Source organism: Jaculus jaculus, chromosome 13 (genome assembly GCF_020740685.1).
Source record: "Jaculus jaculus isolate mJacJac1 chromosome 13, mJacJac1.mat.Y.cur, whole genome shotgun sequence".
Lineage (NCBI taxonomy): Eukaryota > Metazoa > Chordata > Mammalia > Rodentia > Dipodidae > Jaculus > Jaculus jaculus.
The window spans coordinates 43,561,265-43,578,369 of record NC_059114.1 but is presented as its reverse complement, the minus strand read 5'-3'; the positions used below and the strand labels follow the sequence as shown (position 1 = coordinate 43,578,369).

Genomic DNA, 17,105 nt, shown 5'->3' with positions numbered 1-17,105 from the left:
GCCCCTGGGTCCCCTCGCCCCGCCCACGCCGCTCCACCCCGCGCCCCGCTCTGGCCGCCCGGTCGTGCCCGCGCCCCCGGCTCCTGAGGGCCGAGCGAGGACACCTCCGCCCCGCCGGGACCCCGCGACCCGGTCGCGCTCACGCGCCCGCGCCGCACGCCCCGCCCCCACTTCCTCCGCGGAGCGCCGTCCTTCCGGCCGCGCGCTTTGCTAATTGGCTGGCCGCGGGCTTGCGTGGACAAGGCCTCTCGGGACACCACGGCGGCCGCTCGGGCCGCTGCCCCGTGGTTTGCTTGGCCTCGCTCCCTCGGCTGCGAGCTGTGGTGCCGGCCGCGACATGTGGCGCCTCACGGGGCTGCTGGGCCGAGGTAAGGGGCGTCCGGAAGGCGAGCTCCGGCAGGCCGCACAGTGGGAAGTGGCGCACGCGGCGGGAAGAGCGCCAACGCCGCAGTGGGCGGGGCCGGGGCCGAGGGGGCGGGGCCCTGAGGGGCGGGGCTCCCTCCCCAGGCCGCTAGAGCATTGCATTGAGATGGGGCCGAGCAAAGTGAGAAGGTGGAGCTCTGGGAAGGGAGGAGTCAATAAAAGAACCAGAGACATGGAGTGCAAAGGAGTGAAAGCAGTAGTAATTTAAAGCAGGGCATGTAGCTCAGCTGGTAACTTGCTTGCCCAACATACAGGAGCCCTGTGTCCCATCCCCAGCAACCCATACAAGCTGGTGTGGTGGTATGTGCACTGGGGAGGAGGAGGCTGGAGGATCAGAAGTTCAAGGTCATCCTTGGCAACATAATGAGTTCTACATGGTCAGTTCTGCAGGGTTGAGGCCAGCCTGAGCTACATGAGACCCTGACACACACACAACCAAGACAGGGAAATTAAGAGACAAAACGGTGTATGTGTGGCTGTACAACAAAGTTGTCACCCTTAGGAGGGTATATGGATTATGTAGGGGAACTTTTTCAGAAGTTAGTGCTCCATCTGAGATCCTACCTTAACAGTTCTGGAGTGGCATCCCGGCTCAGTGACAGAGCACTTGCATAGAATGCTAGGGGCCCCTGGTTAGATCGTCAGCACCACAAAAATATGAACTACTGCCGAGGCAGATGTTAGTGATTCCTGCGTTCCTGCGGTAAGGCTCCCCTACAGGACGGAGAGAAGACTGGTTGGGGCCATCTCCACCTCATTCCTGTTCCTGTTGAAGTGACAGAATCCTTGTTGCTCTGCACAGCTCTTCCCCGGCTACTGGGACCCGGTTTCCGAGGAGTGTTACCAAAGCCCACCAGCCCAGATGGGCCTCAGACAACTCCCTCTACCTTGCTAGTCCTTGGGCGTAGCCTTGACAGGTGAGACACTGTCCTTCTATCACCCATGTGACCTCCCTCTGCTCCCATCTTGGATAGAACTTGATAGCTTCTAATTACATTGTCTAGGTCAGGCGCCCATGGCCCAAGAAGGCACAGGGGCCCAAAGTGCCATGGGTGGAAGGACGCCTACAATTGGATGTCTGCACGTGTCTCCTCGAACACCCTGTGGGATGCCATCTCATGGGTGAGGATAATCCTGTCCTTTACCTCTAGCATGGGTGACACTGGTCCTACGTGGAAGAACAGGCTATTCTGGAAATGAGGGCAAGACCATCACGGTGTCTACATTGTGAGGCCTGTGGCCCTGGGTAGTGCTCATGGAGGTGTTACCACTCCTCTGGCCTCTGCTATGTATTTATTTTTCATGTAACAGCTCCAAGGCAGACATTTTTGCTGGACACTGGGAACATAGCAGAGAACAAGGTAGATCTAACTCTTGCCTCTGTAGAGCTTAACAAAAAATAACAAATAGCTGGGCAATAGTATGGTTTACTAATGTGAACTATTACACACCTATTATCTTGTTTAATACTTACAAGAAGCCTTAGGAGAGAAATATAATCTTCATTTTATACACAAGGCAACGTGGACTTTGAAATATTGGGTAATATGCTTATTATGGTGACTCAGCTCTTAAGTGGAGGACAGATTCAACTCTGAAGTTCAGACTGTATGACATGGTTGCTTCACCTACTATGACTTCAAAAGCATCTAAAACAAAGCCTAGTGCCTAATAGTTGCTCAGTAAATATTTTTTGAATCTACTATCTAAGGTCAGATTATAGGACAAATACTAGACTAATAGGGCAGAATCTTTGCTTTTTGGGCAAAGTTCAATATAGAAGCTCTTCTTATAAGGCATTCTGGAAGGAGTGGACACATCACTCATGTCTGTCACATCCTATCTCTGCTACTTTCTGCTGTGTACTCAGAGCCTCATTTTTCTTATCTGTAAACTGATGTCATCAGCAGAACTGAGCCTGGGTGTCTTTATATCTTTATAACAAGGTCATGGCTCTGGATTTCTGTGGCCTAGGCATGTAGTATACATTTTGATATTTTGCCAAAGATCTAGCCCTGGAGCCGTTTTACACTGATTCCTTTTGGGAGCTGGGCCTGGATTTCATAGGTTCTAATGCCATCCCTGGGCACTGTTACCACTACCCATATGAAAGACCCTGCACACAAAGCTGTTCCAAGTACCATGGGTACTCAACCCTGTCTTCACAATGCTGGTGCCTGTCTTTCTTCTGGCCCAAGCTCACACATCACTTCCACAAGAAGGCTTTCCCTCTGATTGGTTTCCACCTGTTGTTTAACATGATTGCTAGCTACTCTGTTCATTTTGCTGTGTACTTGGGTTTTGTCTTTTTAGCACAATGTCATGAAGGTACAAACAGTGTCTGTCTTATTTGCTATCATCCACAGAGCATGTTACAACAAAGAAGTATTGGGATGTCTCTTCCCAGCACAGCCCAAGAAGAGATAGAAGAGATAGTAGTTACTGGGATAGGAGCTAACTCAGGTCCTCTGTGCCCTGCCAGAGAAAAGAAGAGACACCTTCACAAGCCTCCACCTGTAAATATGTGGTGTTGTGGCTTGGCGGGGGACTCTGACTTGTCCCTGTATTTGAGGCTGAGGCCTATCTTACCATAGTATCTTTTTGCCTGCCCAGACTTTCTTGCTGGCACTTGTGTTCAGTATACATTTATTAGATTCCTACTATTGCTCAGCACTGTGCTAGGCTCTAGGGATGCCAGAATGTGCACAATCCTTGGTCCTGGCGCCTATCACTCTTGCAAGCTTTGGGTAAATAGTTGTAGAGAGGACTGTGGTGCACCACAGGTGTTCCAGTGCTTTGATAGCGTGGAGGGAGCTGCTCCAGCTGGCCAGGAAAGAGTCCCGGGCCATGATGACGGTGCTGGCAGCCGTGCACATCTGAAGGGATGACCCTCTGTGCTGCTGTCTTCCCAGGGCTCTCTGGCTGTGCTGGCCCTGCACCTGGCAAGGCAGATCCATTTCCACGCATCCCTGGCAGCAGGACCTCAGCAAGCTGAACACTGCTTGTCGCGCAGTCCCCTGCTCCACTTCCTCTCCTCTCCCTGGTGGCACCCACACTCCTGTGAGTTCTGGGTCTTGGGGCCATGAGGGTTCAGGCTGGGAGTTTGTCTGGGCCAGGAAGCAGTTCTGGCCACACCTCAGGAAAAGAGCCACCGGCAGCTCCTTGCCTTTCCTATCTGAAGGCAGAGGAAGGGGAGTGTGGGGAAGTGCTGTCCACCCAGGGTGTGGGCCGCCCCTGCTCCTCCATGTTCCTCCATGTCCTTCCTTCCATCAGCTCCCAGGGAGCCCTCCTGCCCCCCGGCACAGGCGTGGCTTCCTACCCAACCCTCCACCATGTAGGTCACACTCTGATCAGTTGTTCAGTCAGTTTCGTGAGCGAACTTTACTGAGTTTATATTCTGGCTGGAGTTTAGAAGCCACATAGCCTTTTGGTTGAGGCTCTGGAGTCAGACTGTGAGGGTTCAAACCCCGTAACTGCTGCATGTTGCTCTTGTACCCTTGAACAAATCAGTTTTAATTTCCCTGTGCCTCAGTTTCTTCATCTTTAAAATGGAGTAATAAATAATAAAGTAATAAAAAAAGACCAGGTGAGTTAATAATCTGCTGTGTCAGCTACTTAGAAGTGCCCAGCACATAGTGTCTGCTTAGTCATTATTAGTTGAAGCATTAGTTTTTGTCCATGTGAGTATAGTCATTGTCACTGTTCTGGGGCTACAAGGGATGAGGTAGTTATCCCCCTGCCACTGGAAGAGCTCATGCAGAGCAGTGATTTGTGCTCAGGATGGGAGGTCAGCATGGGAGGCTCCTGTGCAGGGAGGCCAGCAAAGGAAGTGGAGAAGGAAGAGTGGGAAGGAGGTGTCACAGGAGTTTCACAAATCTTCCACTGACCTCGCAAACCTCAGGGAGGACTTTGTCCAGCCCCACAGGCAGAACTGATCCCCTTCTGACCTGACCCTTCTCACTGGCTCTCTCTAGCACTACGGAGGCATGTTCTTCCTGGTCCCGACCACCCAGCTCCCAGGCCGACCGGCCTGAAAAAACTGAGGCTGGGCCAGGAAGAACCCTCAGCTCAGCCTGGGCTCTTCCCCTCGCATAGCTCACCCAGGACAGCTCATCTTCAGGATCTGCCTGAGGAAGGTATGACCTTGCCTCCTAGAACTGGCAGAGGGGAAGGGGAGGAGGTCTGGGGGGCTGACAGAAGGGTAGAGGGAGCTGGGCAGATGGGCCTTTGTTGCTGTCTGCTCTTCCATGATGGAATGTCACTCTCATGAGGTCCTTTGCTCTCTGGGGTAGTGGAGAGTTACTGTGGAGTCTGGAAGGAGAGGCAGGGTGGTTTGATGGAGAAGGGCAGGAAGAAGTACTACCCATCTGTTCTCCCTGGCCGGGCTGGGTACTGGCTTTGGCCTTGTAGGGCCCAGTGACTTTGGCTTCCTGCATGCCAGAAGCAACTTCTCATTCGAGGCAAAGGCAGATGAGGCCCATCCTCCTGGGGAAAAGAAGGTATTGTCCAGATTTGGTGCCCTGGATGCTCGAATCACTCTTGGGGGCGGGTAGTGACCCAGTGAACCATCTCCTGACGCCTCCTTATATTTATTCTTCAGGAGCAAGACAAGCCAAAGACTCTTCCACTGGAAGAGGTTGTGACTTCCATCCAGCAGCTCTTCCAGCTCAGTGTTTCCATCGCTTTCAACTTCCTGGGTACGGGGGCCCCTGCCACAAGGCAGGAGGATGGGGAAATGGAAAGGGTATGGGATGGATGAAGTACAGCAAGGGTAGGGGAATGGTTCAAAGAAAATTTATTTTCTACCAGGTGGGTAGGCCAGATCTAGTGTGGTGGCTCAGGGGCCCTTGTTTTGAGGTCAATTTTGGCCATTCCAGCTCCTGCCCTCAGGTCTGTGTTTTAGGCAGCTGGGGATAGACAAACTAAAGGACCCTTCCTTCCTTTTATGGATATGACCTGGAAGTTAGACTTTCAGGGAGGTACCTAAGCCAGAATGTCAACTTATGGCCATACCTGTCACAGAGGAGGCTGAGAAATACAGTTTTCAGCTGGATGGCCACATGCTTTTGAAAATTCTGTCCTGTGTAGATAGGAGAAAAGAATCTCAGGGGATGCCTGGCATTTGCTGCCACACATGGGAAGAAGGTTTGGACCTGGTCCCCAGGTACAGGAAACAGAACCTGTTCCCTGCATCTGCAGACTTGAACATGCCACTCTACCTTTGTCCTGGCTCTGCGGTGACTTGGATTATGTCTCAGGCCTTCTCATGTGGAGCTCCAGACTCCAGGCAGTATCTGTTGGGGTGTAGTGGTTGGGGTGAGAGGCTGGGGTTCACTGAGAACATGTCACTGACGTGCACCTTCTGCTAGGCCCTGCTTGAGATGCTGAAGATCCAGTGACTCACAAGACAAAGTCTTTACTGTCAGGTGCTCACATGTAAATCGAGGAGAGAATAACTTTAACCTGGAGAATTAAAATTTCAAATAATAAGTGGGAAGAAATTAAACAAGGGACTATTTTAGTAATTTGGACAGGGAACAACTTTAGATTTTGAAGTCTGCTGAAAGGGATACCCTTGAGCTAAGGCTTTATTAACAAAAGCAACCCCCTTTTGTTCCCAGTGCAAAGGTCCTGAGGCAGCATTGAGCTTTGCTTGTTACAGGAACAAAAGAAAGGTCAGTGTGGCTGTGCTTAGAGCTCATGGCAAGAATAGAAGTGGATGAAGTCAGAGAAGTAGACTGTCCAGATCAGGTGAGGCCTTCTGAGCCAACATAAAGAACGGATTCTCCAAAGTAAGACAGGAGTCCCTGGAGTAGGAAGAGGGTTAGTCTCATAATCTGATTTACTTTTTCAAAGATCTTCCTGGTTGTTGTGTAACCCAACATGGATGGTAGGGAAGCCAGAGCAGAAACAGGAGATAGCTGGCTGACAGTTAAGCAAGGTGTGATAGTCTTGGCCAATATGAGAGGAAGTAGAGGCCAGAGTAGCAGAGGGATCAGTGTTACCAATGGACAAGGTGGGGTCCTTTGTCCTCTCATTCTTCTTCCCCAGTGTGGAGGGGCTGTGAACTCTGAACAGTGAGTTTGCAGGAGGCAGGGAGGTGACCTTAACTCTGCCTGCTGAGCAGAACACAGCTTCCTCCTCATTAGCTTTTTGTGATTTTGATGGGCAGTCTCTTCTCAGAATTCTCTTGCCCATTCCTTCATTCATATATTCATTTATTCAGCAAGTGCTGAGCACTGTGGCAGAGCACAAGGCAGCACAAGCTATAATCATATTTTGCATTTGTATAGAGCTTTCACCCGATGCAAAATCGCTTCTACATTCTTTTTTCTGCCTCTAGAATTTCACAGTCTAATTGAGGAGACAGGACATGTACTCTTGAAACAGCTGAGTTCATAGACAAAGGTTTGGTATATTAGGAAAGTGCTAACAAAGTTGTGATGCCCTAGTGTGGTCTGAAGGTTCTTCTAGAGCAGAAACAGGATGGGAGGCTTGATGGGAGTGGCAGAAAGCAGGGTGGTCCAGGCAGGAGCCATTTTGAGCCATGGTGAAAATGGGATGTGCCCAGCACATTTTCTTTATTCTTGTTGCTTGACCATGAAAAGGGCCCAGACTTTGGAGTTAGATGCAGCTGTATTAGGACCTCTGCTCTTTTTTCCTACCATTCTTCATTGCCTCATAAACCAAGATTAACAGTAAAACCTACAGTGATAAGCCACCCTGAAACTACATAGTGAATTCCAAGTCAGCCTGAGCTAGAGTGAGACCCTGCTACCTCGGTGGGGGGTGGGGGGGCTACAGTGATTAGGATTCATTGCTGTGCATAACGGAAACCTCTGGCTAACTTAAGCCCAACAGGAATCTACTGGGATGATGAAATCTGGGAAGCTGCAAAGCCCCAGGGCCCAGCACTGATAGTGCCTCCAGATTGCTGCTGTCAGAATAAACTTATAAGAACTATCTTCTGTCCTTGTCCCAACCTGATCAAGATTCACACTACTGCAAAAGTTTCCTTTGTTGGAAAGAGCACAGGCATATTGATTGACAGATTGGAGGAGGGCTTGTTCCCAAAGGACAACCCAAGCTATTTTCCAGAGAAGGAGACAGAGCCCCCTGATGTTTGGCAGTGAGCTGTCCGGAGGAGGAGATGTGTAATAGTGCCCAGGACAAAAAGAAAGGATACAAGCCTGAGAAGAGATGCGGAGTTCATGAGGGTCTGACTGAGGATGTGGGAGGTCACAGAGGAAGTTATGTCTGTGCCCTGTGCCTTCCTACAGGGACAGAGAACATGAGGAATGGGGACTACATGGCAGCCTTTTCCCACTTCCAGAAAGCTGCAGACCGTGGCTACAGCAAAGCCCAGTACAACGTAGGCTTGTGTCATGAGCATGGCAGAGGCACACCCAGGGATCTCAGCAAGGTACTGTTCCTCAGCTCATCCCCAGGCTCAGCCACTGGGCCAAGCTGCCCAGTGAGCTCCAGAAATGAGCAGTGGGCAGGAATGGGGGAAATTCTGCTTCTCTCCCTGTCTTGGTTGCAGCCTGGCTGTAAGAAAACAGATAAAGCACCCCACTGCCAGAAATTTAAACTCAGAATATAGGGAGGGCAGGGATCTTGCCTTTCTTTTCTTTTCTTTTTCTTTTTTTTTTTTTTTTTTTAGGTAAAACCAGGTTTGGTGATACCACTAGCCTTATTTTTTAAAAATATTTTATTATTAATTAACTAATTAAATTATTTATTTGAGAGAGAGAGATATACAGAAATAGGCAGGTAGAGAGAGAGAATAGACGCACCAGGGCCTGCGGCCCTGTAAACAAACTCCAGATGCATGTGTACCTTATGCATCTGGATTATGTGGGTCCTGGAGAATCAAACTGAGGTCCTTTGGCTTTCTAGGCAAGCACCTTAACCACTAAGCCAGCTCTCCAGCCCCCAGCTCTTGCCTTTCTTTGCAACTGTCCCCTTAGCTCCTAGAACAGCAGTAAATAAATAAGTGGATTAATTAAAAAAAATAGGTAAGTACACAAAGGTATCATACATGAAAAGGCATTTCATTGAGTTGTATGTAAAGACCAATAAATAAATGAAAGCAACTTAGCATTCCTTCAGTAGAGAACTGGTTGGTCACAGCTGCGTGGCCTCAGCAATGACTTGCCAGATCTGGATTTTTGTGTAGGGAAAGTCATTCATACTGTATCATTAAATATAAACAAAGGTTATGAAATAGTGTAGTGTGATCCACTTTTGTGTTCTCTGTGTGTATATATAAACTGTATGCGTACACAGATACATAAACCTGAGAATGTATATATAATGTATGTATGTATAATAGATCCATGAGAAAACATTTGTATGCCATACACTAAAATTTTAATAATGATCTTTACCAGGCATGGTAGCACACAATTGCAATCCCACCACTCAGGAGGCTGAGGCAGGAGAATTGCTGCAGGTTTTAGCAGGCCAGTCTGTGCTACATTGGAAGTACTGAACTGGTCAGAGCTACATAGTGAGACCCTGTCTCAAATACCCAAAACCAAAACAGCCCACAAAACAGTGATCAGTAAGAGGCAGAATTTATTGGGCTTCTGTGTGTTCTTGGTTTCTATTTTTTTGGGGGGGTTCTATTTTTAAATTTTGACAATCTGCATTTTCCTGACTAGTTCATAATGATTATGCATTATTTACTTAAATGACTTTTTAAAATTTCATTCAGCAAAAGAGGTATGTTACCCATGGACTGAGCATGTTTCACCCTTTGCCCCAGGCAATCCTTTATTACCACCTGGCTGCTAGCCAAGGCCACAGCTTGGCTCAGTACCGCTATGCCAGGTGCCTGCTCCAAGACCCAACCTCCTTTTGGGACCCTGAGCAGCGGAGGAGGGCAGTGTCTATGCTGAAGCAGGCTGCAGATTCAGGTTTGAGAGAGGTGGGTACCACTGGCGAATCTGTTTTGGGAACCTGGGGCATGTGGAGCCTAAAAATGACGAAGATGCCCTTCTCCTTCTCCCTGACCATAGGCCCAGGCTTTCCTCGGTGTGCTTTTCACCAAGGAGCCTCACCTGGATGAGCAGAGAGCCGTGAAATATCTTTGGCTGGCAGCCAACAATGGGGTATGAGCACCCGTGCATGTTGGGGATGGAGTCAGACAAGAAAAAGGATTTGGGAACTTGTTCTGGATTCTAGGCTGAGAATGTTGTTTGCTAGAAGCCTTGGGTTGGCTTTAAGCCTTGCCTCCCACTGCCTTACTGTGCAACCCCTGGCAATCCCAGAGTGTGCTCAAGCTTACACCCTGCTGTGGAGGGAGTGTTTGCTCTCAGGCATTGTGAAACATGGTAAGGCAGGACTCCCCCACCTAGCCCCCCTGCCTGTTGTTAAACATTTACCAGCATACTACTGGACCAGTCAAACCTGTTTCCTCATCTTTAAAACAAACATGATAATGACTGCCTTACCCATCCACTATGTCATAAGGTAGTTGGAAGTGTCAAAATCTAACTGAGGTAACAGGTGCGAGAGCACTTTAAGCTGAGCCCATGATTAGCCATCCTTGTGGCCCAGGGAAGTCAGACACAATAAGGAGAACATACTGACCAATATTTCAGGAGAGGGGTGCCTGCTTGTCACTGAACTGGCCGTTAGCATTACCCGGAGTTTGTTACACAGAGCATTAGTTTCATGGCATGCTTATGAGTAATGTGAGGGGAATGGTTACAAGGATTTGGAAAGCATTAAGTCAAATGGCTGATTTTGGTGCAGGAAATCTCATCCCTTGTGAAACACCAAGAAGGTATTTGTCCAGCATATGTTTTCACTCGCACCTGGGTAGGACAGGAGCCCTGACAAGCAGGCAGCTTGTCCGCATGTTCGTATCCCTGCGGAGGGCATTGCTGCTTCTCTTGGTTTTCTGATCAACACACTGGTAGCTTGGTTGAACTCCTGGGCATCAGAATACTTTTCCTGTTGTACTTTGTGTGGCCCAGAGTTCTTTAGTACTGTCTAAAGAAGACCCATGTCCCCAACTAGTGCTTAGCACTGTGTCTGGTGTCTGCTCTTCCTTTCAAGAGCTCCAGAGCATTTCTTAGGAGGAGCAGGCCTGGTGTCTATGTGCTGGACACACCCTGGCCTCATGGCCAACAATGGTCAGACTAGCATGCTAAGAGGGGAGGTGCACAAAATGATGTCTGTCACCCATTGTGGAGTACTGTGTTGGGACACAGTCTTATTCTCTTCAACCTGCAGGGAACTTTGTCTCCCCAAGTTTGTACTGAGCAGTGTTACAGGGTGGAGGCTGGGTCTTATGTAGACCCACCTACTATGTTCTACCCTTACCTGAGCCTCTGAGTACAGAGCATTTGTTGAAGAGACCTTAGCCTGCATGTCACAGAAGCAGGGGCAGAATTTGTGGCAGAAATGTATAGAGAGTTGAGGGGAAATAAAATCATGGTATAGAATTATTTTTTAAGTTGGAGGATTGACTATGATGAAATTACCCTAGTAGAGAAAATAGCAATAATGTAAATAGCCAAAGGGAATGCTAATGATAATAGCACTAATCTAAGTCCTTTTCACCTAGTGATTCAACCTCATGAGAGTGTTACTATCATCCTCACTTTATTTTTATTTATTTATTTTAGTTTTTCCAGGTAGGGTCTCTAGTCCAGGCTGACCAGGAATTCACTATGTAGTCTCTGGGCGGCCTTAAACTCAGGGCTATCCTCCTACCTCTGCCTCCCGAGTGCTGGGATTAAAGGCATGTGCCCCCCACTCCTGGCCACTCAACTTCACTTTATAGCCGAGTAACATGTCTGGTACCCAGTTAGCAAGGGATAGAGCCTGGGTAGGAACCCCTAGTACCTACCTGTTCTACTTCTCAGAGGAGCTCCTCATCAGCAGGAGGAGAGCTGTGGGCAGGCGGCATAGTCTTTCAACAAGGAGACACACTTGCTCTATGGTTTCTGTTTTGTAGTCCTCTCAGGCAGGCCGCTCTACAACTTGGCCTCCTGCTGTGTCAGGAGGTAAGCACCTAGCTCCCAGTTTCCCATATGGGGCTGAGCCCTTCCTAACACCTTCTCTCAGCCAACCTCAGCAAGAGAAGCCTCCACACTGACTAAGATCTCCCTGGGTAGAGGGACTCAACTCCTTGGGTATAGGAGCTTTGAGAGTGGGAATGGGGCAGACTGTGTGAATGAAGACCCAACATGCCTGCTTGATTCTACCTCCCTGCTAGTGAGCATTTTAGTTCTTAAGTCTATCCATTTTCTCCTTTAGGACTCACAGAGCAGGTACCACTTGGGAATTTGCTATGAGAAAGGCCTTGGTGTGCAGAGGAATATGAGAGAGGCCGTGAAATGTTACCAGCAGTCAGCAGCTGTGGGAAACGAAGCCGCCCAGGAGAGGCTGAGGCTCCTCTTTTCTGTGGAGGCTGCAGGTACAAATGCAAGCCAAAACCATCTGGTTCTTTCCAAGCTCAAGAGCCTGTGACAGCCAAGAGTGGTGGTAGCCCAGGCCTTCTTGTCAATTCCTTCCCCAGTGATTGTGAGCTGGGACTCTAGATTCTTCTCCTTTGCAAAGCAGAGAAATGCCAGGACTTAACTCATTTTTGTAAGGACTGAAGTATATGAATATAAGGGCTTAATACAACCAGGTTTGCAGGTGCATGCCTATAATTACAGCAGGCAGGTAGCTGAGCCTGACATTCCAGATCTGCCTAGGATAACATAGGAAGACCCTGCCTCAAAAGAAGAGCAAAGAAAGAAAGAGGCTTAGCACAATCTGACACTCAGTAGGAAGTCAGTAAATGGTCATGACCCTGATGGTACTTTCAGGAGAGCCACTGGAAGTTCTCTGAACTACTCTTCTAGGGCTGCTAGGATCGGCTCACCCTCCGGCTCAGTTAATGATGTCAAGGGGAGCCAAATCCTTTAAGAAGCCCTTGTTCTGAAACAGGAGTCTGAGGATATTGCATAAGTAAGAGTTGTTGTCATCCCTTCTTGTAGCCCCGGGCCCCAGCCACCTGGCCATGACAGGATTGAAGTCTTTCTCCAGCCCCTCCCTCTGCAGCCTGAACACCCTGTTATCTGGCACTTCTGGCCTCCCTCACGCCTCAAGCACAGGGAACCTCGGCCTCCTCTGTAGAAGTGGTCGTCTTGGAACCAGCCACGGAGCCCCCAGCAGGGCTGTTCCCTCCTTGGAAAGGAGTCTCTTAAGACTGGGCTTTGGCTAAGGTGAGATAAAACACAGCTGCTACCTTGGGCTTGGGCTGGTAGGGCTGGGGGAGGAGGAGGAAGAATGGAAGTTGGATGACAAAAATAAGGTGTTAGTCCTATGGTTGAGATTCCAGTGGGTGGCCAGGTGCCGGCCTACCTTTTTTCTCACTTTGTAGCTTCACAGATGAGCTTCAGGTACAATCTCAGTCATTTCTGGTCTGTACACCAAAAAGATTCATCCAGTAACTCCTGAAAAACTACACACGGAGACCCTGTTTCTTACATTTGTCTTTGACTTCCTGTGCCTCAATTTTTCTATATACTTAAGACTGCACCATAGTTTGCTAACACCTGTTTTGTGTATCTCTGGTGGCTCACAAGATTCTAAATGGTATACAAATTGAGATTTTATCTTAGTAGTTGTAGATTTAATATTTAAATATGACTAGGATATTGACCTGTAATGTTTTACAGATACTTACAAAGCTATCATGATTTTTTTTAATAAAAAAGGAAATTGGGGCTGGAGAGAATGCTCACTGGTTAAGGGTACACGCTTGCAAAGCCTAATGGCCCGGTTTTGATTCCCCAGTACCCCACATAAATCCAGATGCATAAAGTTGCACATGTGTCTGGAGTTCGTTTGCAGCAGCAGGAAGCCCTGGTATGCCCATTCTTTCTCTCTCAAATAAATAGATAAATTTAAAAAAAAAACTTAATCGGCTTAAAGCAAACATCCTGGAAAGGGAGACTAGATCCAGCAAGGTGGCGCCAGCCATGTGGGCTGTTCCATGAGTGGTGGAGACCTGGGCGGCGCTGCCTCTGGTCACTCGCGGAGTGGCTCCAGCGTTGCCCTTGCTCATCCGCAGCGTGCTCGAGATCACGTTCCTCTCATCTTTGATTTGGGAGGAATGACTTTCTTGACTGACTGCCTGCATGTGTTGGCTTGATTTTTTTCAGACCTCCTCTGTCTTAGAGAGCCTGTGAATTCTCAAAGATATTACAGCTTGAGTCCCAAAGAAGAGGCCGGTTAGCCACTTGCCTTCCCACAAACCTTGAGCACTGGAGAGAAGAGGAAAGCGTGTGAAGACCCAGGGTCTGGCTCTGCCGCTTGTGGCCACGTGACATGGTTTGCCAACATCCTCTCCTCCACTGTGGATGGAGGGCAGTGGTGTACACCTGCTCCTTACACGACTAAGGCGTGCGCCTTCCACTGCCAAAAAGAACTCGCCCCTAGCTTAGCCCCCCAGAGGCAGGGTGATGCTCACAGTTCCATGGCCTTATGAGTCACCAGGCCAGGATGAGGACATGGGCAGGACTCCTGACTCCGGCCCAGAATTCTGTCCTGCCAGTTCACACTGTCATGTGAAAGCATTATTTTTTTCCTGCTGATGTTGGGAGCAGCAATAGAGTTAGGCACCTGGAGTCTTGGAGCCAGAGAATAGAGACTGTGAATCCTCTTTGGGAAAGTAAGCTAGGAATGTATGCATGTGTAATAAAACAGATAGTGGATCATCTCCTCACTCTTGCCCTTGAGTGTGTTGGAGAAAGCCCAGAGATGGGTAGGGGGAGTTGAAAGCCGCAGCTCCCATCCTCATCTCTAAACTCTACATTAACCAATTTTAAAGGGTCTTAAAAGCTTCTCTAAGAGAGAGACTTAAAAAAAAATTCTGAGTCAACACTAATGACTCCAATTACTGAATTTGTGAAGAGCTGTTTCCTGGCCTCTGGATGTTAGCCCAACTTCAATAGCCAAGATGTGGTTGAGGGTAGAGGGTGGGAAGGACTGAGGACCAATCCCCTTCATGGACCAGCCAACATGGTCAGCTCACAGGTGAGAGGAGTTAGTGAAAACTTGTTCACACTCTTCCCTGCTGGCCTACTCCTCTCTCTCCCCACCTCTGCATGGTCTATGTCATGCTTTTATAGCATCTGCCTTCTCCTGAAGCCCAAGTGCCTTACCTGCCCCTGTCCTTTTCCCAGCAATGCCCTACACACTGTTACTGCCCCCATTGGATACCTCAAACGACCACCTCCAGAGACAGGCCTCCTTAGGAACCAATCTTTCTAGTCCAATGCCCCAGAGCATCCTCAGAGCAATACTCTATTCGGGGTAGAGATTCCAGGCTCAGAGTACTAAGGCCTGCATTACACTAATCTCTGCCCCCCAAAAAATGTTTCTGTGGTTAAAATAAATTTGGGAAGCACCACCCTAGACAGCCCCCTTTAATAGGTTCATCAATATAGTTCAGGTTCCAAGAAGCCCTGCAGTGGAACTGTGGTTAACCCTGTTTTCCTCGCTGAGGTGGACAGAGTATGCCTGGTCCCCTGGGGAATGTTACCACCTGTCCTTCCAGAAGCCTCACCAGCTTCTTTGGGTTCTCTGATTCCTGCTACCCTGGCAGTGCCTGGGACCTTGTACAATTCTGTTCAGATAGTGAGCCTGGCTGTCCTGATGTGATGGCCCAATCTGGCTGTCCTTCCACTCAGTCCATACTGAGTTGAACACAGACTGTTCTGGGTGCCTGAGGTGGGGTGGGATATTTCTGAGCTTTGCTCTTGCACAAGGAAGAGCCAATAACTGTGGAGAGGGAAAGGTGGAAGTCTTGAAAAGTGTTGTCAAGGAACCAAAAGCTCATGATTGTGCAGTCACTGTGGTCTCGATATAGCCTCAGGGGACAGGCTTCATGGGCAGTCCTGAAACTGTTGTGTTTCTGCCATTAAAATTCTATTAATGACTCGGCTTCAGTGCTGAGAGGAAATGTGGGAGGAGGACAGGGAGGTGGCGCCCCAGGAGGCCACAGGGCTCTGGGCCTAGAGCACCTCAGCTAGGAGAAGTTCTGTTGCTTTAGTTTCCGCCAGGAGCTGCTTTGTCCAGGAAGCCGGGGCACGGGTGAGAGCAAGGCCGCCCCACTCTGCAGAGACACAGGATAGGGCTGTCAGTAGGTCTTCAGTGAAAACTCAATCAACAAATGAGGGTGATTGTACACATCTGTGTACCCAGTGTCCAGCACCAAGCCTACACATGATAGTTGCTTTAAATAATCAGTGGATGAGTGATTCCTTATGCCCTTCCCACCACTGTTGACCCTTGTGACACTTAGAAATTGTTCAGTAAATACAAAATGTCACCAGCAGTGCTGGCTCGTGCCTAGAATCCCAGCACTCAGAAGGCTGAGGCAGGAGGATGGCTATGTGTTCAAGGTCAAGGGCGACAGTGAGACCCCGTTTCAACAAGTGTTTGTTGAGTGAATGTTTATGTGTACCCTCCCATCCTAGTGTACCCCATACTTAGGAGGAACTAGAAGACACTGACCTACTTGCTGGGTACATGGTGTGTACCAGCTGATCCTGTGCTAAGAGTTTCTCCACCCCCATCCTGCCTGCTGTTGGGATTTGGTTCTCTTCAGAGTCCCAAGGGTATGTTGCCATCTCATTCTTGTTTCAGCCAGAGGAGAGGTAGGGTCAGTGAGCTGCCAAGCTGAAGTTTGGGTGACAGAGAAGCTGCCTGTCAGTCTCTGAGCTGCCCCCAGGCTCCAAGTGAGTGCTGAAGAATGGCGGACTATTGCTATTAAAAAAAAACGTCCCTCTGTGCTTTCCAAATTAAGACGACATTTAACTGAGTGCTGGCTCGCCTGCTCCTGCCATCTCCCAGGGGACAGAACCCATCTTGGAAACTGTTTTGAGCATGTTCAGAGTCTCAGTTTTGACATCTTGGCTGGTGTCAGGAAGTTTCTCTACCTTCCTGTTTTGCACACCCAGTTCTGTCACCACATGCGCTGCCGCACTCTGAGCCTACTGTTGGGAAAAGCGCCGGTGTCAGCGTGCCAGGAGGGGCGCGGGCAGGGCCAGCGTCAGCCCGCACCCCGCACCCCGCCCTGACCACACAGCATCGCCCGGGAGTTGTCCAGGTTCTTCAGAGAAAGCTGAGGAGGGCCTAGAGGACCGCAGTGGTTCTTAATCTTACTGAGGTCAGAGACCCCTTTGAGAACCTGATCAAAGCACCACTCCTTCCTGTAGAAAAATGAATACTCATTTTGTTCAGTTCATTAATCCTGAAGTCTGATTAAGACCCCAAGGCTAAGCCAGGTGTGGTGGTGCATGCCTTTAATCCCAGCACTTGGGAGGTTGAGATAGGAGGATTGCCATGAGTTCAAGGCCACCCTGAGAGTACATAGTGAATTCCAGGTCAGCCTGGGCTAGAGTGAAACCCTACCTTGAAAAAAAAAAAAAAAAAAGAAGAAGACAAAGAACCCAAGGCTAAAAACTCATGATGTCAGCCAGGCATGGTGGCTCATGCCTGTGAAAACAGCGCTTTGGAGGCTGAAGCAGGAGGCAAAGAGTTCAACACCAGCCTAAGGTGTCTAAAAAAGAACCCACACGAAATCCTCGATCCAGATCCTTGCCCATGTGGCTTTGGGTCAGTTGCCTGTTCTTTCTGTATTTTCATAAAATGAGTTTAGAGCCAGA

The 17,105-nt window shown here is 49.0% G+C and overlaps 1 protein-coding gene across 2 annotated transcripts; it reads left to right on the top strand.

Annotated features, from left to right (window-relative positions):
* Positions 1-242: 242 nt before the first annotated feature.
* Dele1 (DAP3 binding cell death enhancer 1) lies at positions 243-14,152 on the top strand. 2 transcript variants are annotated; one of them, XM_045132693.1, is made up of 13 exons: positions 243-368; positions 1,226-1,340; positions 1,428-1,545; positions 3,336-3,483; positions 4,398-4,559; positions 4,834-4,922; positions 5,024-5,120; positions 7,704-7,846; positions 9,194-9,355; positions 9,447-9,539; positions 11,698-11,857; positions 12,426-12,653; positions 13,596-14,152. In XM_045132693.1, exons 1-12 carry the CDS (start codon positions 338-340, stop codon positions 12,650-12,652), a joined length of 1,545 nt encoding a protein of 514 aa, XP_044988628.1. In that variant the 5' UTR covers positions 243-337; the 3' UTR covers position 12,653; positions 13,596-14,152. The 2 variants fall into 2 exon arrangements, with proteins under 2 accessions (XP_044988628.1, XP_044988629.1); XM_045132694.1 differs by lacking the exon at positions 9,447-9,539.
* The last annotated feature ends 2,953 nt before the right edge of the window (positions 14,153-17,105 follow it).